Source organism: Mirounga leonina, unplaced genomic scaffold, assembly GCF_011800145.1.
Source record: "Mirounga leonina isolate KUSES-001 unplaced genomic scaffold, KU_Mleo_1.0 Mir_488, whole genome shotgun sequence".
NCBI classification, from domain to species: domain Eukaryota; kingdom Metazoa; phylum Chordata; class Mammalia; order Carnivora; family Phocidae; genus Mirounga; species Mirounga leonina.
The window spans coordinates 10616498-10642543 of record NW_023270777.1 but is presented as its reverse complement, the minus strand read 5'-3'; the positions used below and the strand labels follow the sequence as shown (position 1 = coordinate 10642543).

Genomic DNA, 26046 nt, shown 5'->3' with positions numbered 1-26046 from the left:
CCCTGAGAGCCCCTTTGGCTGCACTGCTGTCCCCTCTCCTGGCTCCTCGGCATGGGACCTGTGGGTTTGCCTGCACTTGCACCCTTGTCACCTGCAGCCTTTGTCCCCAGTCGTCCCATCCCCCCCTCCGTGCCACAAGCCCACCGTGCATGGTGAGATCACAGGCCTTCTGGGCCCCTGCACCTCCGTCCAGAGGGAGCTTCCCAAGGGGGCCTGGGCAGGCTACGCTCTAGGCACTCCTTCCAGTAGCTTCCTACAGGCGCTATCCAGGTCTCTAAACCCGGCTCAGAAGTACCCCCCCACACCCTGCATTAGCCCCTCCTTCAGTTTGGGGTGGGGCTGGTGGCAGGCTAATGCCCCCACGCGAGGTTCCAGGAGGCCAGGATCCTTGACCCGGCCCCCTGCTAGACCATTGGGTGACCCCGAGCTGCCGTCTGGCTCTCAGTTCTCCCCCAGGAGCAGGGGTGGAGATCTGTCCCTTGCCTTCGGCCAGCACCCCCCAAGGTGTAGACCGGGAAGCAGAATTGGGGAAGTCGTGATGCACCCGCAGTCACCAGCCTCTTGTGTTCACCCAGGGGCCTTTGATCTCTTCAGTAATTTGAATGGTACAATTAAAGATGACTTTTCTGAATTTGACAACCTCCGGACTTCAAAAAAAACAGGTATGTGAAGGTGGTCGTGGTTTCCATAACGTTCTGTGCATTTGACCAGTCCAGTTATGGCAGAAATAATCAGCTTTCAAAACCTCTCAACTTCATGCGTTTTCTTTGTGTTTTGATCTTGGGAGCCTGTAAGTGGCTAGTTGCAGGAATTAACACATCAGCAGTGAAAAGTCATGGGGTTGAGATTTTCTTTCACCCTCTCCTGGTATTGGGCGCATGCTTCCTGTCTCGTTCACCTCTGTGTCTTGGCCCTGCCCCCAGGCCCTTCGTGGTTGCCGGCACAAGCCCCCTGCCCTGGCCTCCCCAGCCCAGCCGCCCCATCTGAACCACTGCTTCCATATGCCTTCCTCCTCCCAACTTCCCACTCCCCACGGTGCCCCTTTTCCAGACAGTCCCAGCCCTGGGCCTGGACAGGGCGTCTCTGCCCCCACTTGATCACCCCAGCCTGTGGCTCCCTCCCAGCTCCTGTCAGAGCCCCGGCCCAGTGCCCCCAAGATGGCAGGGCTTCAGGGTGCGGTACAGAGAGACCGGGCCGGGGCGGGGGTGGGGGTGGAGGCCAGAGGCTGGGGACGGAGCCAGGCTGCCACACCCCCCAGCCACATAGAGCAGCTTCTCTCCTTTCTCTTTCCTCTCTCTGCTTCTCCCTGTGCCCGCCCCCCATCTCCATCTGCCCCTCACCCCCTCCTTCTCACCTCCTCCCACCACTTCCCCCAGTGGCAGCCACAGGCCCGGCTGGCCCCCCTGTCTAAGGTACAAGCAGCCTGGCACACCTGACCACCCCTCGGCCCCATCTCAGCTCAGGGGACCAGAGGCAACTTAGAACGCGCTGCTTCTTGGGGTCTTTCTTTCTCTGCGTTAAAGAAACAAAATTCCGTGCGTTTCCCCTGCAGGCCAAAATGCCACCTAACAGTCCCTGCCCACCCGTGTGCGCCTCAGCGAGAAGGCGGTATGGCCTTGTTAACAGCCCTTCTGTACACTTACAAATTATTTACCCCCAATTCTAGAGCTGTTTCCATTGTAGAAAATTTGGAAAAGTTTATGGAAGAAAACGGAACTCCTCTGTAATCCTCCCTACTCCAGCCGCTATGTTTCTTTCCAGCATTTTTTCTGAGCTCTGTTTACAGGGGGTTTTTTTGTTCAGCTCATACTGTCAGAAAGCATCGAATCCTGCACCCTGCCACCCCCCGCCCCCGTTAGAATAACGGATTGAAAGCATTTTCTCGTGATGTTAAAAATTCTTTAGAAAATATCCATACCTATGGAATACCTTGTATCGCTCAGCAATCACGGATTTGAACTTTGCTCTTGGGGAGCGTGCTTTCGGTGGATTGCAGGTTTTGCCGAAGTAAATAACGCTGTGGTGAACATCCTTGTGCTTGAGTCCCCGTTGCCATCTCGCATTATTTCCTGAGACTGGATTCCTAGAAATGGGATTACCGAGTGGAGAGTATGACCATTTTTAAGAACCTTTAACCCCCCTGCCACGCTGGCTGAATTTTTAAAAACAATTTTTCTTCTCTATCAAGAAATTCATGTTCATTGTAGAAAATTGACAGTGAAAACACACGAGAAACATGCACTGCCCACGGCTAGCCCGCGGCCCCAAATATCATCTTAATGTTTCTGGAGGATCGTGCCGTACGCTTTGTTTTCCAGCTTCTTCTCCGTGACGTGACACGGTCCTCTTGTCGGGAGGCCTCCTGTCCCCGCATTCTAGGTTTGGTTACGCGACCGGGGGTTCTGTAAGCTGCCCCGTGGCGGACTGTCCCTGGCTGGGTCTGTTGGAAGCACCACTGCAGCGAACATCCCCGTCTTCTGCGTGGCCACGCAGGTGTCCCCCGGAATGTCTGTGTCTCGCTCGGGTCGCCCCCCCCCCTCACCGGGCCCCTGTGTGTCCTTGTCTTGTAGCTGAGGCCGTGGCCTCGCCACCGTCCCAAAACAACGGAACTACAAGCCCCGACCCCTTTGAGTGCCAGCCCCTGACCGCCGCCTCAAGCAAGCCCAGCAGCGCCCGGAAAACACCCGAGTCCTTCCTGGGCCCCAACGCGGCCCTGGTCAACCTGGACTCGCTGGTGACCAGGCCAGCCCCGCCGGCCCAGTCTCTCAACCCTTTCTTGGCACCAGGTATGCTCCCTGTGCTTGTCTGCCCTTGCTGACTGGCTTTGGGGCCGGCCTCAGGCCCTGACCTCTCCTCCGGCCTCTTGGGGCTCTTCCTGCCTTACACAGGAGGCATGCCCGGAATGCCTGGGCCTCTCCAGGGCCTGGGGAGAGGGGGGGCGTGAAAGCTGACGTGTGGTTAGGGGGATGGGTGGAAAACAGCTCCTCTCAGCTGTCAGTGGAGACCATTGAACAGAAGCTGCCCCGGCCCTGGTGCCCTTGGCCGGGGAGACCCTCCGGCAGGCACCACTTCTCGGTCAGCTGGGGAAGGGCAGTGGTGGGGTGAGGAAGAGCCGGGGTTTGCTGCCCAACATTTCCCTTTGGGGGGGGGCCATTTTCCAGGGGCCCACAGAGCCTCACTTTAGCCATTCGAGATGCCAGATCCTGTCTTTCCAGGGCTGGGAACTCGCGCTCCCATCCCCCGTATCCATTCTCCCTGATGCCAGGCTCTGTCTAAAGGCCTGTTCTTCACCCTCAAAGGCTCTGTGTGGGCTGCAGGATAAGCCCCCCAGCCCTTGCTTTAGAGTCCGGGGCCGCTGGGGCCGTGTGCTTAGACCCTCGGGGGCGCTGAGCTCCTCACCCCTGCACGCTGTGCTCCCCCTGCCCGGAGTGCCCTCTCTCCTCTTTTCCAGTGGGAGATCGGTCATCCTCAGCACCCAGCCCAGACAACTCTCTCCCCCTGGGGAGTGTCCCCCTCCCAGATTGTCCAGCAAGGCCTTGGGCTCCCCAAGGGCCGGGATGTGTCACATTCAGGGCGTTCAGACTGAGACCCTCCCTAAGACAACAGAATCTGCAGCCCAGGGCCATAGCCTCTCAGAGGACCCTGCAGAGAAGGACCCCAGGACGTAGAAGAGCTGAGGGTGGGGTCCTTAGGGCAGAAGTGGGACATGGAGTGCCTGGGTCCTACCCACCCCCATGGTCCTGAGATGGGCGAGGACGGGGTTGCTCCTCGCTCCCTGGGTGGAGCTGGATCCGAACCCAGTGTCTCAGCCAGGCTGGCTTTCCTGTCCAGCACCCCGCCATCCCACCCCGGTTGGGGGGGCGGCTCCTGGTACCTCTGAGTTGGCTCAGCTCTGGCAGGGCTGATCCGCAGGGGTACGAGAGGGGCTGGTGCGGGGCTGCCCGGCTGTGCCCTCAGCAGGGCCTTCCTCCTTCCCCCTGCCCCCCGCCCCGGGTGGGATGGAGTGCGGGCAACGTCTCCTGGTGGTGACTGGGGGCGCCCCGCAGCGGGCAGCCTTTGTGCTGCCAGCTCGCGGGTGTTTTGGCAGAGCATCAGCACATGTTTTTGCTAAAAGCTCGGGAAAAAGGCTTGATGCTGTGTGATAAATTCTGGAAACGCTAGATAAGACAGAGCTGCATCCGCTTCTTGACTGCAGGGCTTCTCAGAGCCTTTATTACGCCAGCCCTTGGGTCCCGGGGTCCAGGGTGGAGACAGGCAGTCAAGCCTCGCGCTGAAGTCCCCAGCTCCCCCTTTGCGCCCCTCTTTCCCGGGCACCTGTGGTCCCGAGCTTGGCAAACCGAATAGGGGAGCGGCACCCGGTGTTTCCTGCTGAGGGAGTCCTGGGGCGCCGGCTGCGAGTAGGCACAGTCCCGGCGCTGCCCGAGTCAGGCTGTGTGACTCCGGACTAGTCACTTGGCCCCGAGCGGCCTTCGTGTCCTCATCCAGAGGCCGGAGCTGCGGCCGGCGGATGCGCGGGGCGTGCGCTGGCTGGCGCCCGGGCCCTGCAGAGCAGCCGGCCCTGGGACGCACCCTGTCCCCAAAGGGGCAGACGCCAGAGCACACGTGCTGCTGGTCGCCACCGTCTCCCGCCCTTGGACTTGGGGACGGCTGTTGTTCTGACCCCACCACTGCCCCTCCTCTCCCCCAGGTGCAGCCGCCGCCTCGGCCCCTGTCAACCCCTTCCAGGTGAACCAGCCCCAGCCGCTGACGCTGAACCAGCTGCGGGGGAGCCCCGTCCTGGGGACCAGCACGTCCTTTGGGCCTAGCCCAGGTGTGGAGCCCATGGCTGTGGCCTCCATGACCTCCACGGCCCCACACCCGACCCTGGGGGCCAGCGGTTCCTCCCTGACGCCGCTGGGCCCCGCCTCGATGAACATGGTGGGCAGCGTGGGCATCCCCCCCTCGGCAGCTCAGGCGGCTGGCACAACCAACCCTTTCCTTCTCTAGTGCCCGGGCCTGGGACCCACCACAGAGCGAATGCCCAGAGCCTCTGTGCCTGAGGACGCCGAGCAGGGACTCTCGATTGTGGACTGGTGTCCAAGAGTGGGGGTGGGGGGTGGGGGGATGTTAGGGCTTCCCGGTCCCAGCTTCCTGATAAAAGGGTTGTCTTCCCAGCCCCGACCTTCAGACTCCAGCGGCGGCAGGCCTGCTAGACGTCAGACACAGCACGTGGGTCTCCGCGCCTTCCGAGGCTGCCCGCCCGCCTGTCCCCAGCCCACCGCCCGCTGCCCGCGGGAGGGGCCCGACCCGGCCTGGTGGCCTCCCCGCTTCCTCCCGAGCGCAGAGGTCCTGGTCCTGCAGATTGGCCAGCTCTCTGGCGCCTGGGATGAGGCGGGAGTCCTCAGCGTCGCCCTCGCCCTGAGCCTCAGCCTGAGGGCCTCTGGGACGCAGCCTGCCCCCCCCCCCACCGACCCCCAGCCCTAGCGACACCCCAGGCGGTCCCAGGTGTGGACAGAATGAAGCACCGACTTCACGAGACGCTGATCTTTTCGGGGAAGTGGTTGTGCATATTTTATTTTTCTTTGACTCGTGTGTGAGTTCAAAGTAACCACCACCACCGTGGAACAACTCTTGAATTAAATCCACTAGAGCAAGCTTTAAACTAATCTGAGCATAACCCTGCCACGTGGCTCTATGCTTATGTACGTTTGCACATGATTTGTTTAGTACAGTTTCATATTTGAGTTTGCAGAATTATCTAATAGTCTTTTTTTGGCTAATATTTTTATAACGTGGTTCTTATTTAACTGTCTAGTTTTGATAGAATTTACCAGGTCTGGCTGAATTAAGATATTGGCACGTGTCATGTGAGTGGTTTAAACCCTCTTATTTATGGTTTAACTCTAAGGAAATTTAAATAGGAAGAGACAAAAAAATGCCTTATAAAAAAAAAAACTAAAGCAAATTCTTTATAGGGAAAACTACGGGAATTTGATTACATAGAAAAGATGATGTTTATTTAAAAAAAAAAAAACCTGCAACAACAACAAAAACCCAGCCTCCAGTTGCCTCTTCCTTTCTTTTACTCCCTGTTTTGGTGACTTACCAAACGGATTGACCTGCAGCCTTTTGGGCTAGATCCAGAGAGAGGCTATTTTTCTTACTGCTGTACCAACAGCAAGTTAAAGAAAAAAAAAATCTAATGGATGAATGTGACTCACCGGTTTTTATCAGCCAATTCCCTTTTGTAACTGAAGGCATGCACCGATCAACAAGGACTTCCGCTTCCGGTGGAAATCTGAAACGGAAGAGGCATCTTGAAATTTGTGTGTCTGTGATCTCCTCTGTCTTAATCCGCACTCAGGGTAAGGATGGGGATGGCGTGGAGACGGCATCTGGGGGCTCCCCAGGGACGGCCTCCAGGCCAAGACGGGTGAGCGGCCAGGGCTGGCCCTGACCCACCCACCTGCTGACTCCAGACACACACTGCAGACTTCAAAATGATCATCTCTTGTTTTGGAGAGGCAGGAAAAATAGTCATTCTCACATGGATTTTTAACAAACAGGCCCTAATATTACCTCCCTCTCCCAACTTCCTCCTCTCCTCTTGCCCCACCCACCACTAGAAGAAAAGTATGAATTCACGTAAGGGAAAGACCAGAAAACAGGCAAATCTCCCCAGGGAAGGGAACCCCACCCCCCACCCCCCACCCCCCTATCCTGCGTCCGGTCAGTTCACCTTGCCTGGTGGGCGCTCCGGTCTTGCTTTCCACTGTGGACTTCTTCCCCCTCTCTGGCCCCCCCTCAACTCCAAGGGCAGCCGACCCCCTGGTGTTCCTCCACCCCATCCCCTCGCCCCGCTCCCGGGGGAAACTACCGTGAGCAGGGCACAGGCCTGGAGGGGAGCAGGCAGAGTCCGAACAGCCTTCTCCCGCCTCTCCCGTTGCCTAATTTTAAAAGCTCACCCGTGCTGCTCCCCAAGGCTGTCCCCCTGGAGGAGCCACCGCCGGAGCTCCTGACCGGCCATGCCTCCGCCAGAGCCGGAGACCTGGGGCTGGACTGTGGACTCCCGCCCGCTCTGGCCTCCTCCGACCTGGGCGAGGGTGAGACAGGCTGGGGCCCCGGCAGGTCGCTCCCCCGGGGAGGTGCTTTCACTCACATGGTGCGGGCCTGGACCCCTGCACAGGCCAGTAGACCAAACCTGACTACTGGGTCAGTGATTCTTTTATATAACAGTCACGAGCTCTTCCTGACTTGACTTTGAGGCCCCAACATTCTAGCCACTGGGCCGCCGAGGCCCCAGAAGACCCCCCGCACCCCCTTCCCGCTCCCCACCCCGCCGCCCCAGCCCAGGCCCGTCCCAGGCGCCTTGTCTCTGTCGCCTGCTGCACTGATCATGAAGCCACCGGCCACTGCCACCCCTGTAATGCTCCCTCCCGATGGGCACTGTGGTAGGGGGGTCGCCCAGCCGTTTCCTCAGTCCCAGGGGCCGGTGGCTGGTTTTGAACTTGTGTTGACTATTGATACTTATTTACTGTACAAATATAATTTATCATTTGTATCATGATGCGGTTTCTGGCTGTGTCCTTCCCTCACCCCCATCTGTATCCATCTCCCAGCGGAGATGGGCGGGCAGGAGCCGGTCCTCATGCCTGCCTGCGTGAGCCTCGGGGTGTCCGGGGAGGAGACTGGCCGGGAGGCAGCCCTCGGGGCACCGCGACAGGGGGTCGGCAAGGGCGTCGGTGGCTGGGTGCGCCTCCCCACCCAGGGACTTGGGATCCTGTGAGCAGAAGCGGCCCAGCGGCTGAAGGACAGAAACTCCTTTCCGGGCAGGGACGGAAGAGGTGTTCGGATGGCAGGAGGATGTATGGCAAAGGCCAGGACGGGGTGGAGAGGGAGGCCCGGGCGGGCGTGTGGCTTCCCTCTTGCCAGGACCCCAGCTCTAGCCTCTGCTCTGGGGCCGCCCTGGCCGCCTGGTAGCCACTCAGGGAGCAGGACTCAACAGGGGGCCTGGAGAGGGTTTGCCAGAGTCCGGAGCAGCGGGGACTGCCACTCCCCGGACCAGAGAGGGGTGCGTTTGTCAGGGTGACGAACTACTTGTCGGTCTTCTCACACAGTCCAGTACCTCCTTGGGCAGCTCTGCTTCCGTGGGCAGGTTGCCGTGGAAGGGAATGAGCGAGCGGAGGGAGATTGTGTGTGAGGTCTCGGAGGGCTGGGGGCCGGCGGGCGGGGGGCGGGGGGGCGGGAGTGGTTAGGGTCACATGAGGCTGGTCTCTGTCACAGCTGGCCTTCCGGTCACCAAATACAGATTTCGTTCTTCTACACGTAGAGCATATCCCTTCCCCCAAGGGAGGCATCCTAGGGTCCCTTACAGAATCACAGGAGATCCCGTGTGGGGTGGTTTTAGGCGACCGTGTTTGGGGGCAGTTTGTTACACAGCCGTAGATAACAGGGACACGCACACAGTTCTCCCTTGCCGTCTTAGCCCCATGCTTCCTGGTAGCCACTGTTGGGGCCATTTGGGGTAACGTAGGAGTGTGACCCCATAAATCTGATACTTAACCAGGCGGTTGAGTTCCTTGTCCCCGTGAGACGTTTTTACTAGGACTTGAGTGCTCGAAGCATTCTTCCTTCTTAGCTCTTCCCATTTGACTTCTGGACACAGTTTCCTTTTCCAGCCTTTTTTTTTTTTTAAAGATTTTTATTTATTTATTTGACAGAGAGAGACACAGTGAGAGAGGGAACACAAGCGGGGGGAGTGGGAGAGGGAGAAGCAGGAGAGAGAGAAGCAGGCTTCCCACAGAGCAGGGAGCCCGACGCGGGGCTCGATCCCAGGACCCTGGGATCATGACCTGAGCCGAAGGCAGACGCTTAACGACTGAGCCACCCAGGCACCCCTCCTTTTCCAGCCTTTCGATGCCCCCAACGTTTTGGGTTCTCTGTCATTTCCGTTTGCAAACAGGCCTTTTCTTTCCTGAGCTCACGGCTTTCCCGTGCCAGCTTTCCACGTGCAGTAGCCGACCCGCCCCACGCATCCTCGCAGCACCCCCGGCCTGCCCCCGGAGTTGGCCCACCAGGCACAGAACCCGCCTCCCGCGTTAGCACAAGCGCCTTACCTAGTTGTGGGCTCACGTCATGGAGCCCTCCTGCCGTCCAGCCTTTCTTCTGTGGTCTTCCTGCTTGTCACCCAACTGCCAAGCCAATACCACACAGACTTGGTTCTGGTTCGGGTGACAGTGGAAACCCGCTCGTGATTTCCAATTTCCGCATCAGACTAGAATGCTCTGCAAAAACCAGCCCCGGAACAATATAGGAGTTGCTCAGAAACTGCCCAGTGGGGATGTTCCTTGGCTCCTCCCTTGCCATGTTCTGTCCTCAAAATGTGGCCTCCAGGGTACCACGGGGAAGCATGGAAGGATCGACCAGGGGAGCTTTTAAGTGGGTCAGACCTTTACGTGCTGAACAGCCTTTCAGCCCACCTTTCTTTGGCCAGAGCTACTCGCAGGGACCCACCTGTTCACAAGAGGCCTGGGGAATGGAGCCTTCCGGGGAGCCCGCGGCGCCGTCCCCCTTGACTGGTCTTCATGTGGATGGTCCCAGGTCCCCACCCTGCTGCCCGCTTCCCAGGCAGGGTGCCCTCAGCCTCCCAAGTTTCTAGCCTTCTCCTGCCTTGACTGGGAGAGGCGCTGGGCAGCTTCCTGAGGCGACGGTCGCATTCTAGACCCTGACCGGGCATCGGGCACGCGCTGGTCAAAACTCAGTGCGTACGTAGCACGCTTGACACTTAACGCATTTCAGTCCGCACCCACGTTCCCTCGAGAGACACGAACGACACCTACAAACGAATCTGGAACTCCGGGCCCGGAGAGGCATATGCTGAAACGTACCGATCTCTGCGATTTATTTGGAAATGCACCCAAGCCAGGCCGGCTGGAAGGAGGGATGAGAACTCCCAAGTGTGGGAAGCTGGCAGGGGTGACATCGGGGCGGCTGGTGGCCGGCTGTTCATGGTGACCTTATTTCCACTTCGTAAGAAAGTGTTGATAAAACTGCACGATGGAACGGACGAGAAGGGGGCTGACCACTGTCAGAGGTGCGGGCAGACCGGGCCTGACGTGGTGGTGGAACAGAGGAAGCTCCTGGATCTCTCTCTCTTTTTTTTTTAAGATTTTATTTTTTTTTTAAGTAATCTCTATCCCCGCCCCCCAGCGTGGGGCTCGAACTCACAACCCCGAGGTGAAGAATCGCCCACTCCGCCGACTGAGCCAGCCAGGCGCCCGTCTTGGATCATCGCCATTTCCCCGTGAGCCCTTCAGCTGAGGGGGAGCGCTACTGGAGGTGCCAGGAGGGAAGACAGGTGAGGGGACAGGGACCACCAGGAGGGGACGGGGATGCCTGGGTGCGTATCTTGGAGGCAGTGCAGTCACTGGTAACGAGAAATAGGCGGTGGGATGGGTGACTGCTGAGGGGCAAGGCCAAGGTCATTGAAGGGGAGGAGGCGAGGAGGAGGCGTGGACGCTGGTGGTGTCCGGAATGGCCCTAGGGCAAGGCGGTCAGGTCCTCGGTGGACGTCGGTCATTGGTCTGCCGGCCCAGGACGGGGCCGTGGAAATGCTGGAAATGGGAGTGGGGTCCGGACGCAAACCTCGGCTCTGGGCCCACGGTCTGCGGGGGGGCCAGTGTGGGCTTCAGCACAGGACCGAGGTGGAGGGAACTTTCCATTCGGAGAAGAGGGTCAGGATCACAGGAATGTTGCTGACGCCAGGCCACGAGTCGCAGAGCACACGGGGGGCCGGGGGGGCCCTGAGCAGCACAGACTTCCGGGGCGCAGACAGCTAAGAGGAGGGGCAGAGCGGGGTCAGCGCAGGGGTGTCGTGGGGCAGGTTCCACGGACAGCCGGGGTGGGGCGGGGCGGGTGGCGAGGCCGGGCGCCCGGGGCTTTGTGGCTCCCCTTGAATCGGGCTGAGGGCGGTGCTGGGTGGAGAGCAGCCCGGGCGGGCTGCGTGTCCCATCCCCAGGCGGGGGGCAGGCCGCGGCGGGGACTACCCCAGCCGTGCCGTGGGGACCTGTGGGTTGAGGGTGCTGGGCTGCCGTGAGACCGGAGAGCTGGGGGCCTCTCCCTGCAGCTCCCGCCGATCCCATTCGCTCCTCCTCGCACTGAGCCCCGAAAGCCTCTTGGGTGTCCCTCCTGGGTTACGGAGGAGTGTCTGGAGGCGAAGGAAAGGCCACACAGCCGTGAGTGGGGCTGAACCGGACCTCACGTGCCAGGTGGCTGTCGTGGGGTGCCGCTCTGGGCAGCTTCCGTCCCCTAAGCAGTGTGGGGGGGCGGCAGGCGGCCCCAGTGACCTGCTCCCAGGGAGCCGGGGGCAGTGCCTAGGGGAGAGGAAGCAGCTCCAGGCCCGGGTTCAGTGAAAAGGCGATGCTTTATTATATAAAAATCTCCCCCCCACCCCTCCCAGCGCCCCGAGGCTGCATGTCAAGCAGATGGATCCGTGGCCAACTCTCTGGAAGGACAGCCCTGCATTCTCTGAGGGCCGCCTGGCCTCGCGGCGGCGTGGCCAGAGTCCGTGGCCGTGGCACGGGCCGGGCGGGGGCCTTCACGGGGGGAGGCCCTGCTGCGGGCTGGGCCCTGAGGCGCCCTGCGTGTCGGGAGGCCCAGTGTCGTAGCCCAGCTTCCTCATGTCCTTGGTCACCACGTTGAAGAGGAGAGTGACAAAGCCCTGCGAGCAGACCCGGGTCACTGGGAAGAGAAGGGCAGCGTCAGCCAGGCTGCTCTGGGAACGTCTCCGCCCCAGCAGTCTCTCCTGTAAAGTGGGAACGACTGGGAGGTACGGGGGCGGCACCAACCAGGCCCGGGGGGGAGCGGCGCTCGGGGGAGAGGCCTGGGGCTGCCCCCGCGGTCCGTCTGTGTGCCTGGCAGGTGCCTGGCTTCCACCGTGTTTGCTGGGGGGTCCGCCTAGTCCCCCCCGGGCTCCGGCCTGCCTGTGGGGGGTGGGGTTGCGGGGGTCAAGCTTTACCTTCCCGGCCTTCACCCTGAGCCACCACCTTGGGGTCTGTGTACTCGGGCCGCCGTCCCATGAACCAGCTGGGAAGACAGGAGAACCCTGGGTGAGAGGATCCTCGGCCTGGCTCTGCCTCAGAGCCGAGACGTGGGCGCTCTCCTGCCCTCAGAAACCGGCAGCCCTCCTCCAACCCCTGCCCCGGGGACCAGGCCCCGGGCAGAACCTCCCCACCGCCCCTCCCTCTGCCGGGGAGAGGGGCGGCTGGGTACCACGGGTGGCATCCACGGAGGCCTGGCAGGCTGCCCCCAGGCCCGGGGTGCTCTGCACGCCGAGCTTTCCCACCACGGTCACCCGTGGCTTTGAGGGAGATGTGGGGCTGGGGGCACAGTGGGAGCCCCAGTGGAAATCCCAGAAAGGGGACAGCAGCTGGGGGCGGGCAGTGCAACCCCCTCCATCCTTCCGGCATTCGGCATTGGCCTCCTTGGGGTGTGCAGAGGGGCCAGATCTGGGCTCTCCGCTTTCCTCTCAATAGTGTGGGATCCAGGACAAATCACTTCCCGTCTCTGAACCCCTGAATCCCAGTTCCTCTCAGCTGTACCTAGTGGTAGCCAGCTCACAGGCCTCGGGGTGAGGGCACTCTGTCAACTACCAGGTGAAACATTCGTCCGATTATGGTTCTCGCTCCGGGGTGCCCAACACGATCCTCTCACCCCACCGTCGCAGGGGTGCACCTGCCCCTCCCAGCAGCCCCGCTCTGTACCCCCCCCCCCCACCGAGGCTGAGAGCAGTGCGGTGGCGTGCCCCAGGCCCCAGCAGGGCGGTGCAGGGCGGTGCGGGCTGTGTGCAGGGGTGCTGTCCCAGGCCTCCGCTCCAGGCCCCGCGGCCTGAGCCAGGGCAGCTCCTTCCCCAGCAGCAGCCACGCCTCCCACACGCCCACCGGGGCCCCAGCAATCTGGGTGCACGTTCCCTGCCGGGTGGGCAGACACGGGCGTCGAGCCATCCAGGAGCGCCTCCAGCCTGAGCTTGGGGGGTCCTGCCGGGGGAGGCCGGTGATGCAGCTGTGGGCAGCAGGCGCCCCACGGGAAGGAGGCCCCTCGGTCTGTCTGCCGAGGTTCCCGCATCCCCAGAGCAGGCTCCGCCCTGCCTTCCGCCAAAGTGGCTGGCCTGGGAGGGCTGGCAGGCCTGCGCTCTGCTCCAGCACCCCAGCGCCCCGGCGCCGCCACCCTCCCCCCACCAGCAGGCCCTCCAGCTCCGCGCTGGAGTCCCCTGTTGGCTCAGGCCACCTTGACTCGGCCAGCCCCCCGCCCCCGGGTGCACTCTCTGGCGAGGGCATGGGTGCCACTGGGTGCCGCCCGGGGGTGGGATTCCGTCCCGGCTTTCGCCGGACAAAGCGGTGACTGCCCCCTGCTGTCTGTAGGCCGTGGGGACAGCTAGTAAGGAGGCTCACGGGCTCCCAGCCTCCTGGGAGAGGGGATAGGGGAGGAGAATTGGGAAGCTAGGGTTCCAGCCAGGGCTGGATGGCAGGCCACTGCCTCTCTGTGCCTCAGTTTCTCCATCCGAGGAGGGGGGCTCTCCACCTCGCAGGCAGGGGAAGCAGCCACAGAGCCTGGCACACCCCCACCTACGCGTACTCGCGCACTGCACTGCTCTCTCCTGAGGTCCACAAGGACGGGCCGTTCGGGGGAGGGGAGAGCGTCCAGGCAAGGGCTGAGGCCAGGGAGGACCCAGCGGGCTGGGGGAAGCGAGTCCGGGGGCACGCAGGCAGGGGGGAGGGCCTGAAGTCAGGGGGCAGGAGAACACAGGGTCTCGCAGCACCCTAGCTGAAGCTAATGCTTGATGGGTTTCTAAGGTTGCGTGTTTAGGAAAAGCATTTTTGTCGCGCTGTGAAGTCTAGGTGGGGGGCGCTGTCAGGAGCTGAATAACGGCCCCAGATACCAGGTCCTAGTCCCTGGACCTCGCAAATGTGACCGTATTTGGGAAAAGGATCTTTGCACATGTGACTAAAATAAGGATCTTAAACACGGGGGGGGGGGGTTGTCCTGGATTATCTGGGTGGGCCCTAAATGCCCCAAGTGTCCTTCTAAGAGAGGTGGAGGGAGAGGTGACACACACAGGGGAGGGGCGACACGTGAGGTCCACACACGTGACCACAGAGGCAGAGACTGGAGTGATGGGCCGTAAGCCAAGGAAGGCTGCAGGCACCAGAAGCTGGAAGAGGCCAGGAGCAGATTCTCCCCAAGAGCCTGGGCGGGGGGCAGGGGGGGCAGCCCTGCCAGCGCCTCGATCTCAGCCCACTGACGCTGACTTTGGCCTGGGAGATAATAAATTTCTGTCGTTGACGCCGTTGAGTTTGTGGTCACTGGTTACAGCAGCCCCGGGAACTAACAGGGCTGAGTGGAGGAGGGCAGGCCGGGTGGGCCGGGCGAGGGCTGGCCTCCACCGACGGGCTCTGGGAAGACTGGGATCCAGCGGCCTTCGCTCATCAGACCTTTCCCAGTGTCCCGACGACAAGCACACGCCTCGTCCGGGGGAGACCGCACCGGCCCCGAGCTGCTAGCCTCAGGCACCGGCAGAAACACCCAGAAACTTCTCCAGCACTGAGACCCTTTCCTCAGAGGGCTGTGGCCCTGAGACGCGAGCTTCCCTGGGAGCTGCGGGGTTTGAAGCGGTGTGGACGCCCCGGCCAGGACATCGGCGTGGGCTCAAAGCCCTTAACCTCCCTCTACCCGCTGATGGGCCGGCCCCCATTTTCCCAACAGTCCACGGCTGGGTGTGGTCCCCTCTAGCTGACGCTGGCCCAGGGCACCTTCCCATCGCGGTGGCCTCCCAGGGGGCCTTCGAGGGGCGGCGGGCTGCCAGATTCTCCCCTCCAGGCCTCAGAACTCAGTGAGGCTTCCTCGGCGCAGGCCCAATGCTGGCCCTCCGCCCCGCAGGGCTCCGGCCAAGGCTTACCCCAAAACTGGCCAGGCCTGCAGGGGACTGCTCGCCAGCTGCCCCCTGGGCACCCAGGTGGTCCTCCATCCCCCCTGCCCCCATCCCCACTGTGAACAGAGGGCCCATTCCCGGCTGACCCGGAGGGGAGCAGCGGCGGCTTGCAGCCGAGCTAAGCTGCCAGGAGCTTCTATCCCCAGCCTCGGGGCAGGCAGCCGGCCCTCTGAGCTTAGATGCGGACGTGGTAAGGGGCAAGAGGTTCCCTGCCTGGTGCCTCCCCCACATTCCCCTTGCTCCCCACCCACCAGCAACAGCCTGTCCTTGTTGGCTCCTCACACAGTAAGCCCATGGACCTTGCACTGTTTCCTACGCCTGGAATGTTCCCTCCCCAGATCGCCCACACTGGCCCTTACCTCCACTCTCGTTTCTGCTCAGACATCACCTCCTCCAAGAGGCCCCCACATGTGAGGCATTTCCAAACTGATAGAAATTGCCCGTCAGGATGATGATACTGTTCTGTTCGGCTCTTACTGCTGTATCCGCCTGTGTCCTACCTTTTTCATGCCCCGTTATGTCATGAGCCTTTCCCCATCTGACGAGAGCTTTTGCTCTGCTCTGATACGAAGACCACAGGGCGTGAAGGTGCGCGGCCTCGTGCAGCTGGAGCAGCGGCTGAAGGGAGCCCAGCGACCCTCCGACATCCCACAGCCCCCGCGTCCATGGGCCCCAAAGACAGAGCAGTTGGGAGACCCGATGAGGGAGGGACAGGGACACCCCTCCCTCCCTCCACTCTGACCACGTAGGTCAGAAGCCGGCGCTGGTGGGGACATGTAGAAAACTCACCTCGTAAACTTCTGCAGTTTAGACGTGGATTCGGGGACAAACATGGGGACGGTCCTTTTGTGCCTGAAACAAATGTTTTCCCGGACCGATGTGCTGACTGACAGAAAGGTGGGACTTTCCGAGCCCCCGGAGAGCAGGAGCACTCGGTCGGGCAACGCCAAGGCCAAGCCAAGGCCAGGCGGGCCGGCTGCCCGCCCCCACTGTGTGGTGCTGGGAGTGAGGTGCAGAAAACGGCCCACAGTCCCTGCGAGTCCTGTTTCTTGTCAAGGCTCAGGAGGATGCTGGGGTACAGCCATGACAGCTGGGGTCCCGGCTCCCGCTGGGCCCCTCCGAAGCCCTGCCCCCCAATGTCCGAATCCTCCACCATCTCCAAGGCCCAGTTTGGGTGCCCTTCCTCCAGGAAGGCCCTGACGATCCCCGGAACCTCATCCCCGCTGCAGCCCCCGGCCCCTAGTCCTGCCCTCCGAGCCCGGGGTCCTGCCCCTCCCCGCCCAGGCCCCCCCACCCCCAATCTTGCACTCTCTGTCTCAGCAACAATGCGCAGGGCATTTGGCTGTCCTTCCATCTTCTTCCACCTTCTCCAGGCAAACCCCTGTCCTCTGCACCCCAGAATACCCTGTCTATACCTGTCACTGTGCTTAACAAAAGACAACTGCGTCTCTCCATCTGTGTCTACTCCTCTGGGGGCTCCTGAGGAAAGCCCCACGTGGTCACATATGACACCAGCGGGAGCAGGGCACATGGGGGCATCAGTGAGCGCTCGGGGGGCGGGGGGCAGAAACAGGAGGGGACTGAGCTTCTGAATTGTAACCCCAAACTGCCTGTGAACTGTCTGTCGCTGGACCCAGCCCCTCATGGGGCCTCCAACACTCCCTGCACCCACCTGCTGTTTGGGTGGTAGCCTTGGCCTCACCCATGTGGGCCTCTTCCCAGATATGGGCTCTAGCCCCCCTCGCCCCCCGCCCCCAAGCCCAGCTGCCCAGGCCCGTGGGGACCCCAGGCGCACTGCTAGCCTAGGGGGGAAGTCCCAGGAAAAGCCCTGCGGGGGGTGCCCTGGTCCTAAGCCAGCATGGCCCTGCAAGGGATGGACTGTGGCCCGGGGAGCCGGTCACAGCCAGAACCCACCTGCCGGGTGAGAAAGGTACGTGCACCGCCCCGTAGCCTCGGACCACGTCGTTCCCGAACACGTCTGGTCCGTACACACTGAGCACGATCTGTGGCCCTTGGGAAGAACAAGACAAGGGGTCAGCTGGCGGGATAACGCAGGGGAAGGTGCAGGGCAAAGAAGCGGACATGGGACCCCCCCTTCTCCACTATGGGCTCCTGCCGACACAGAATCTGGGGAGGCGGGCAGGGACAGTGGTGGGGAGCATGATGTGCCACCTGCCGGCGAGGCCCCCTGCTCAGCCCGGATGCCTGGGGAGTCACAGGGCCGGGATGCCCCGCAGATCCTGTACCTTGACGATACAGGGAGGGCCCCTGAAGGCACTTCTCTCCTCTGCTCGAGGCACAGGGACCCAGGGGGAGTAAGTAAAGGGGCCGCTTCTCGGGAGCTTCCTTTCTGATACAGGTGGTCGGATTCAAGCGCATACTGCATGGGCTCACGGGCCACAGGGGCTTGCTTTGGGGCGCTGCGGGGGAGGTCAGAGGGAAAGCCCTTCCATGCACTTTCCTTTAAATGATCACCGATCCCACCTGTTCCCTGCAAACACGGAGGTACATCGTCCCCTGAAGGCGGGGAGGGGTGGGGGGGAGACGACAGGCTGACCTGCGGCCTGTAGGATGGGCCTCCGGCCATCAATCGCCTCACCTCCCAGCCTCTCGGGTCCCTCACCTCTAAGACATGGAGAGTAGCGCCCCATGCAGGGCAAGTGCTCGGTGAGTGTTAGGTATGGTTTGGGCCCTTCCCATCACTCCCCCTCCCCCAGAGGTAGGCCCTATTCTGACTTGATGAAAGCATATCTTCTAAGGCTTCCCCACCAAAGAATGCATCCCAAACATGGTACTTTGGTTTTACCCATTTTTTTTAATTTAAATTTTTATTTTTTTTAAAAGATTTATTTGACAGAGAGAGACACAGCGAGAGAGGGAACACAAGCAGGGGGAGTGGGAGAGGGAGAAGCAGGCTTCCTGCCGAGCAGAGAGCCTGATGCGGGGCTCGATCCCAGGACCCTGGGATCATGACCTGAGCTGAAGGCAGACGCTTTTCGACTGAGCCACCCAGGCGCCCCTACCCATTTTTTTTTTAAAGATTTACTTAATTTTGAGAGAGAGCAAGAGAGAGTGAGCGAGCGAGCAGGGGGAGGGGCAGAGGGAGAAGGAGAGAATCCCAAGCGGACTCCATGCTGAGCCGAAACTAAGAGTCAGACACTTAACCGACTGAGCCACCCCGATGCCCTGGTTTTACCCATTCTTTTTTTAAATTTATACAAATGGAATCATGTAGTCTGTGTATTGGTATTCAGCTGCTTTAATTCAATGTCACGTTTGTGAGATTTGTTCGAATTGTGTCATTAGGGGATCGTCGCTCGTTCTCAATGCTAGAGAACATTTTTTTTTTTTTTTTTTGTCAGAGAGAGAGCGAGAGGGCACAAGCAGGGGGAGCGGCAGGCAGAGGTAGAAGCAGACTCCCCGCTGAGCAGGGAGCCCGATGCGGGGCTCGTTCCCAGGACCCCGGGATCATGACCTGAGCTGAAGGCAGACGCTTAACCTACTGAGCCACCCAGGCGTCCCCCCCTCTTTTTTTTTTTTTTTAATTTATTAATGCTAGAGAACATTCTAGCTCTGAACCAACCATAAGGACGTGGTTCACTCCAGTGCCAATGGACATGTGCGTAGTCTCTCCTTGGGGGGCCGCCGGGTGGTGAGGCTATGGGCTCTCCGCCACTCTTGTTCAAGCTCTTGCCCACATGTGCACACGTCCCAGGAGGAGCCGCACAGGGTATGCGGACGCTCGGTCTGCAAAGGTAACGCGGAGCCGTCTTCCAAAGGGGTCGGATCACCCCACTCCCGCCAGTCACTGGAGTTCCCCTCACGCCACATCCTCACAATGCGGGGGGGTCCTCAGTCTCTCTGACTGGAGCTATTCTGGTGGCAGCTTCCCGTAGCCTGCCTTCGCGTCTGCCTTCACTGCAATCTTTCTCACTAAAATAAAGACCTTGCTCTGTTTCTCCATCACTCGGACGTCCTCCTTCATGAAGTACCTGCTCAGTCTCTCACCCGGATTTCTACGCGATGGGTCTTTTCCTTGCTGACATGCAGCGTGTATGTGTGTGAATTCCGTGGCCTGTCTTTTGAGCTGTGTTATATTTTGATATGATTGTAAAGAATTTCTTTTTAAAATATCATTTTTGAGGGGCGCCTGGGTGGCTCAGTTGTTAAGCATCTGCCTTTGGCTCAGGTCAATGATCCCAGGGTCCTGGGATCGAGCCCCGCATTGGGCTCCCTGCTCAGCGGGAAGCCTGCTTCTCCCTCTCCCATTCCCCCTGCTTGTAGTCCCTCTCTCGCTGTGTCTCTCTCGGTCAAATAAATAAATAAAATCTTAAAAAAATATATATATCATTTTTGAATCACTTTTTGTGCACAAGAGAATACATATTCTATTTATTTTTATACAAAAAGCCACTGGGTTTTGTCTATCTCCTATCTGGCATTCATGCCAATTTATTATTTCTAGTAACTTATCTGTAGGTTATTTTGCAAATTCTACATACATAATGTCACCTGTGAAACAATAGTTTTGGGGCGCCTGGGTGGCTCAGGTGGTTAAGCGTCTGCCTTCAGCTCAGGTCATGATCCCAGGGTCCTAGGACTCATCCCCACCTGGGCTGCCTACTCCCTGCTCGACATTGCGCCTGCTTCTCCCTCTCCCCCACTCGTGCTCTCTCTCTCTCGAATAAATAAAATCTTATTTTTTTTTTAAAGAAAAAGGACATATTCTTCCTAATTCTTATGCCTTTTGTTTGTGGTGGTGGCAACAAGGAAATCTTTCACCATTTCACTTAGACAAGGTGATGTCTGCTCTAAGTTTTCTGTAGACAGCCCTTATCAAATTAAGAAAGTTTCCTTCTAGGAGCGCCTGGGTGGCTCAGTCGGTTGGGGGTCCAACTCTTGATCTCAGCCTAGGTGTTGATCTCAGCTCAGGGGTCGTGAGTTCTGGCCCCGCGTCAGGCTCCACACAGGGCATGGGGCCTACTTAAAAAAAAAAAAAGGAAAGTTTCTTTCTATTCCTAGTTTGCTAAGTGTTTTATCATGAATGGATGTTGAATTTTATCATGGTTTCTACATTTATGGGGATGATCGTGACTTTCCTTCTTTTTAAAGCAATGAATCACGTTGGTTGATTTCAGATATTATATAAGCTTTGTATTTCTGGAATAAACCATACTTGTTCATGATGTATTATCCCTTTTACATCCTGCTAGATTTGGCTTATGAATATTTTGTTTGGGAGTTTTTGCAACCGTGTGCAAGGTCTGGAACGATCCAGAGCTGGGCCGCTCCCAGTTCCCCCTTCCTCCCAGGGTGCAGCAAGCACTTTGAGGTCTCCGTCCAGGTTGCAGGGATTTTCCTGATTCTTGCACCCCAAGCCCAGGGCAGCTGTCAAACCCTCGATCAGCCGCTCGATCACGTCTGGTGGAGTGAGCAAATACTCTCAGGGGCGGTGTGAGTGGGATCACATCTCTAGAGGTCTGTTTTCTCCTGGATCTTGGCCTGGCAAATCTCCAATACTTTGCTAGCTCTCTGATGCCTTCGAATAGTTGTGTTTTGTTTTCGCTTTTTAATACTGTATTTGCCTCTGCTAGCCTTCCTCAGCAGCAGGAAACTGGTCCATAATCTAGTGCCCTGGTCCAGGAAGCCTATGGAAGCATTCTTACTCGTGGATAATGACAGGGAGGACTGCCAGGCAGCCCCTGCTCCAGACCCCCCGCACCCAGCAAGCCGAGGCCCCAAGCCACATGCAGCAGAAAGGCCCAGACTATGAAATCAGATGGACCTGAAATCCAATCCATGCTCAGCTGCTAGATACAAAGCTGAAGGCAAATGATGTTACTTTTTGGCATCAGTTTCCTAATGTGAGAAGAGAAACGCAGAGCAATCTCTCCACCACATAGGATTAGGAAGCTAGGCCAAGCCCACCCGGGGCGAGTATTCACGGAGCCACCCAAGGCCACAGGCTGGGGCTCCACCTGATACACTCTGAGCTTCCTAAAGGTCAACTCTACCGCCTGTCCACGAGCTGGGAGGGTGGGTAGGGTGGCGGGGGAAAGTAGAGGGAAACGGCCAGGTGGGAAGAGAGCACAGGACGGGGCTGGCACAAGGGCCCAGGGGACGGGCAGAGAGGAGCTGGGAGCGGAGGGCCCCGGGGCGTCATCCCCTCCCCGTGTCCCTGGGGGCCCCTGCAGACTCACAGCCATACGGGTTGGTGCTCTTAAAGGTGACGTCGATGGGGAAGTTCCACACCAGTGCTCGCCGCACGTCCTGGCTCTTGGATGTGATCTGTGAGATGCCCTCCTCCAGACCCTGTGAGGACAGGGAACGAGACAGCTGGTGCCCGCGCTCCGAATGCCACGGCCCTCCCCTGATCTGGGCGCGCAGGCTGGGGGGCTGTTTTCCTCGCTACCTTCTGCCAACACACTAGCTTCGCACAACCGAACTCTGAGGGGCTGGAGCAGCTCCTAGGCCTCTCCAGGTCTCGTCTCATTAGAGCTGGCTGGCCTCAAGAGCCGGCCCGGGCACGGGTTCTCGTCCCCTCGCCCGAGGAGGCGGCTCCGCAGGTCGTTTCCCGCTTGTCCCTGATTCCCCCGGAACCTGCTGCATCCGGGCACGCGATCTTCTCTCCCAGGGAACAACGCTGACGATGTCGTCCTCCGCCCACCAACCCGTTCGTAGCTCCCCTGCCGAACAAAACTCCGGGAACAAGCTGACCGTACTCACGGGCTCCCATTGCTTCTCTGCTTTCCTTTCGAGAATGCACTTCGGTCTGACTATAGGCTCCCACTCTACCAAAGTGTTTTTGGCGAGTAGCACCAGTGACCCCGGCGTTGCTGGACCTGTGGACATTTCTCTGTCCTCAGTTTACCTGACTCAGCAGCAGCACTGGACACACTCCCCCTGCCTGGTTTCTGGGACACCATGTCTTGGGGTCTTTCCTCCTCACGGGGGGCTCCCAGTGTTGCCCTCCTCTTCATGTGGGAGCATCTCGGGGCTGCCCACGTGATCTGTGTGTGGCTGATTCCCAAACCCGCGTCCCCTGTCCCCAGCCTGGTCCTCACCTCTGACCTCCAGAGGACAGTGGCCCCGCCTCTGCTGGCGACCCTGCACCTCCACCCGGATATCTAGCAGGAACCTCAACCTCAACCCACGCCAGGCGGAGCTCTGGAAAGTTCTCCCAGATCTGCTCTACCCAGTCTTCTCATCGAATGGCAGCTCTGCTCCCAAGTGCCCGGGCTAAGAAGCCTGGTGTTATTCTTAACTCCTCTCTCTCCTGCCCCACATCTGTCCAAGAGGAAACCGCGTGGCCTCCACCTTCAAAATATACTGGAAATGCCAGCGCCTGCCGCCAGCCCCAGGGCCGCGCCTTGTCTCCGTGCTGTCTTCGTTCCTCTGTTCTGGTAACAGTCCGTGGTCCCTCTTCGGCCCCTGCTCCCCCATCTACTCTGGACACAGAAGCCAGAGGGAGCTATGAAAAATACAAGGTGGGTCACTGTCTCCGTTCCAGACCCTCTGAGGGTGTCCCATGTCACCCTGTGTGAGGCTGGGGTCCTTGCTCTGACTGACCGTGTCGTCCACCACCCCCCGCCCAGCTTCAGCCCCAGCCACGCTCCTACCAGCTCACGCTCTTCACTGGCCACACCGCCTCCCCCCTGCTCCTCAAGCACGCCTGGCACACTCCCGCCTCAGGGCCCGGGCACCTCTCCTCCTTCTGCCTGCAAAGCTCTTTCCACAGACTTCCACTCGGCTCTTTCCCTCACTTCCTTCAGCTCTTGACCCAAAGTTACCTTCTCAAGGAGGCCTTCCCTGGCCCCCTTACCTAGATTCCAGCTTCTCTCTATCCTCCACACCTCCCTTCCTGACTCTCCTTTCTCCTCGGCACTTTTTACTAGAACACACTGGAACATTAGTACTTATTGTCTGTCTCACCCCACAGGGATGTGCACTCCACGAAGACTGGGACTCTCGTCTGGCTGTCTGGTGGAGACAGATCGCTCTGAGGCAAGTCTTGCAAGGAGAGCTTCTATTCTGCCTTCTGATTCCCCAGAGTCTGCCCCACGGGCTAGGGGAGGGACAGAGGGCCCGGCTACTTCCAGGCTGCCCACGCACTCCTCTTTGCTGCCATGTGCAAGTTCCCGGGGCAGGGAGTGTGAGCGAGCGCGGCTTTGATCGGGGCTGCATTCCCCACTCCAGCTTTACCAGGAACAAAGTCATGCTTGGAACCCCCTGAACTCATGTCTACCTCTCCATGGGTTCTGTACTGGGAGGGGAAGGGGTATGGTGGACACCTTCAGAACCCCCATCAGTCATGGAGGCTGTGAGTAAGGGAGGCCCGAGAGCCCAGCTTACCGCCGTGGGGGCCCAGTCCTGGCCATACACAAAGCAGTACTTGCAGTAGAGATCATCATACTCTGGAAACTGTGGGAAGAAGCACACACAGCTTCTGTTCATGGGGACCCGTGGTGAGGCCAACGCGTTGGCTAGGTAAGGGCAACCGATAGGAATTCTAAACACCAGGCACCTGGGGCGACGTCTAAGAAACAGCCAGGGATGAGGACATGGGGTGCAGCAGAGGGGCTGGGGCCCGAAATGTGGGAGTCCAAAGCAGAGTCCCAGGCTGCTACCACCCTTGAGCCTTTGCCCAGGCTCTGGCTTCTGTCTGGCATGCCCTTCCCATTCCGCCATCTGGCAAACTCCTATTTGTCCTTCAAAACTTACCTTCCAGGGAGCCTGCCCTAATTTCCAGGATGTTTTAAGCATCCCCCCGGCCCCCCGCAACCCCCATCCTGGCTCTGTCAGCCTCTGGTCCTTCTCTCCATCAAAGCTTTGATGGCTTGTTCATCTCTGTCAACCCCATTTGACTGTCAACAGGGAACAAGTGTGATGACGTTTTGGGTCCCCAGTGCCTGGCACAAGGGTGGGCCCAGAGGAGATCCAAGGGAATGGTGCCAAAGTGAAAGGATGCTCTCAGGACATAAAGCCTACACAGGGCTGGAGCTCAAGGCCTGGAGAGAGGGCGGAAACCAGAACTCAGTGGGAGGCACAGCGGGGCTGGCATGGGTGCTGACAATGCAGAGAGACGTGATCCAGCCCAGCCAAGGGCCCCTAATGACACAGGAGAGGGGAAGGCAGTCGAGGACACTAGGCCAAGCGGCAGGTGGACAGGGTGGGAGTATGGGGATATAATCCCGATGAAACAGGAAGGCAAGCGAGACCCAGAGCTTTACCCAAACCATCTCACTGAATCCTCACAATAATAATAAACAACACCATCTTCCAACAGCCTGGAAGGGTAATGCAGCAAAGTTTTGGCGGCAGGCAGGCCTGGGTTCAAATCTCAGCTTTGCCACTCCCTTTGGGCAAGCGTTCCCATCTGTAAAATGGGGATGCTGGTAATACCCACTTCACAGGGTTGTTGTGAGGGCCGAATGGTCAGTGCTGGGCGCCACGTCTGGCACAGAGCGAATTCATGGTGAACATATCTATGTATATATATAAATACGACAAATGGTTCTTATAAAGTGTACGAGATGGAGAGTAGCGTCCCCTTCTGTCAGACTGGACAGACCCTCCCTGGATCTTTCCATCACCACCATCGTTGGATCAGATTCACCAGATCACCTCCGTTCTGGCCCAAATTCTAGGATCTGAGGGTTCAGAGTGCAGAGCACTTGAGGACCGAGGCCCCCCGTCCCGGTCGAGCCTCGGCTCCTCCCTACACCCGCGTTAGGCTCCTGCCCGTGACTCAACCAACTGGACACAATCCGAACCCGGGCTCACAGGCTTGGCCGAGCGCGTCCCCGGCACGAGCTCAGCCTCTCGAGGCCTGTTTCCACCCGCGCATACTGGGGCACAGGCAAGCCTCTCAAATGCGGGTTCCCCTCCCCCCGCCTAACCGAGGGACACAGAGGCTCGGAGGAACCACGCGTGTCTCCGGGGCCACCCCGGAGGTCGCGGGGATGGGTCCCCGGGGAGACTGAGGGCAGGGCGGGCGAGGTCCACGGCCGCTCACCTGGGCGCTCTCCACCTGCCCGTTGACCATGAGTAGGAAGACGCTGGGACCCGCGGCCGCCATGGCTAGGCTGGGGGCGCCCGGAAACGACCCAGGCTGCGCGCGGGGTTGCTAAGAGGCGCCGGGTTTCCCTGGAAACCGACGGCGTGGCGCGTGGGACACGTTTCTTGGGACGCGAGCTTCGCTGAGGCAAGTGCGTGTGAGCGGCAGTGCGCAGGCGCAGCCGGCGACGGCGGCTGGGGGGCGGGGCTTTGGGGGGCGGGGCTTTGGGGGCGGGGCTCCGCAGCCCTACCCCTCTCCAGAGAAGCCGGGGGCCGGAGCGGGGGCCTGTTGTGCGGAATCTCGCCGCGCCGCCCGATCCGGTCACACCCGCGGGGAGTGTGTGTCCGTTCGGCCTCGGCCCCGCCCGCCCCGAAGCGCGGAGGCGCTCCCTGACTCAGGCCGGCCGGAAGCCAAGTGATGCAGACGCCCTCCGCCACGAGATGGCGCTGTGGCGCTCCCCGGAGGACGGCGACGGGGGCGCGCGGAGGGGGAGCCCGCGGGGCGCAGGTGACCCACCACCGCCAGTCGGAGGTTCGCGCGCGAAGGCCTCGGGTCAGACCGCCCGGGTTCTGGAGAGTCCCCAGCTGGGGCCCAGCAGCTGCCTGCGTCAGGTCAGGGGGATGCCCCCCCCCCAAAATGTTTATTAAACAAACTTGGGAGGGACCCCAAAAAACCTTTAGTCCAAGCCACGGCTCTTTAATGTGAAGGGGGGAGACAGGCCCACAAGCCGTCGGAAGAAGAGTGAGCCAGAATCCACAGCTCTGCCAGGAAACTGTTCAAATAAGTCACTCCCCGGCCGCCCGGAGTAGGTCATAGCTTCTGTTAACACGTCGATCCTGTTCCTCTTAGCGCTCATCATGGTTTGTATTTGCACATTTATTACTGTCATGACTCGGGCTGATGCTTGCCTCCCCTTCCCTAAACAGCCGGCCTGTTCCATGAGCTCAGGGGCCACGCTGATCTTGTGTTCTGGTTGCCTGGCACATTGGAAGCCCTGGGAACAGTGTTGGATGAATGAATGATT

At 59.8% G+C, this 26046-nt stretch overlaps 2 protein-coding genes across 10 annotated transcripts in view; one reads left to right on the top strand and one right to left on the bottom strand.

Moving 5' to 3' along the window:
* The window catches only part of EPN2 (epsin 2), an 83041-nt gene extending 75495 nt beyond the window's left edge, over positions 1-7546 (top strand). For all 8 annotated transcript variants that reach the window (XM_034989707.1, XM_034989706.1, XM_034989705.1 and 5 more), the window contains 3 exons: positions 576-662; positions 2571-2786; positions 4688-7546. In XM_034989707.1, coding sequence (XP_034845598.1) covers positions 576-662; positions 2571-2786; positions 4688-4986 — 602 coding nt within the window. In that variant the 3' untranslated portion in view covers positions 4987-7546. The remainder of the gene's footprint in view (positions 1-575; positions 663-2570; positions 2787-4687) is intronic.
* A 3845-nt stretch (positions 7547-11391) lies between these two features.
* B9D1 (B9 domain containing 1) lies at positions 11392-25205 on the bottom strand. 2 transcript variants are annotated; one of them, XM_034989708.1, is made up of 7 exons: positions 24981-25205; positions 23318-23386; positions 21166-21277; positions 16880-16976; positions 15755-15817; positions 11996-12063; positions 11392-11718 (listed from the first exon to the last, which is right to left on the bottom strand). In XM_034989708.1, exons 1-7 carry the CDS (start codon positions 25041-25043, stop codon positions 11576-11578), a joined length of 615 nt encoding a protein of 204 aa, XP_034845599.1. In that variant the 5' UTR covers positions 25044-25205; the 3' UTR covers positions 11392-11575. The 2 variants fall into 2 exon arrangements, with proteins under 2 accessions (XP_034845599.1, XP_034845600.1); XM_034989709.1 differs by lacking the exons at positions 23318-23386; positions 24981-25205 and adding an exon at positions 21378-22540 and having other exon boundaries at positions 11556-11718.
* Between the last annotated feature and the right edge of the window lie 841 nt (positions 25206-26046).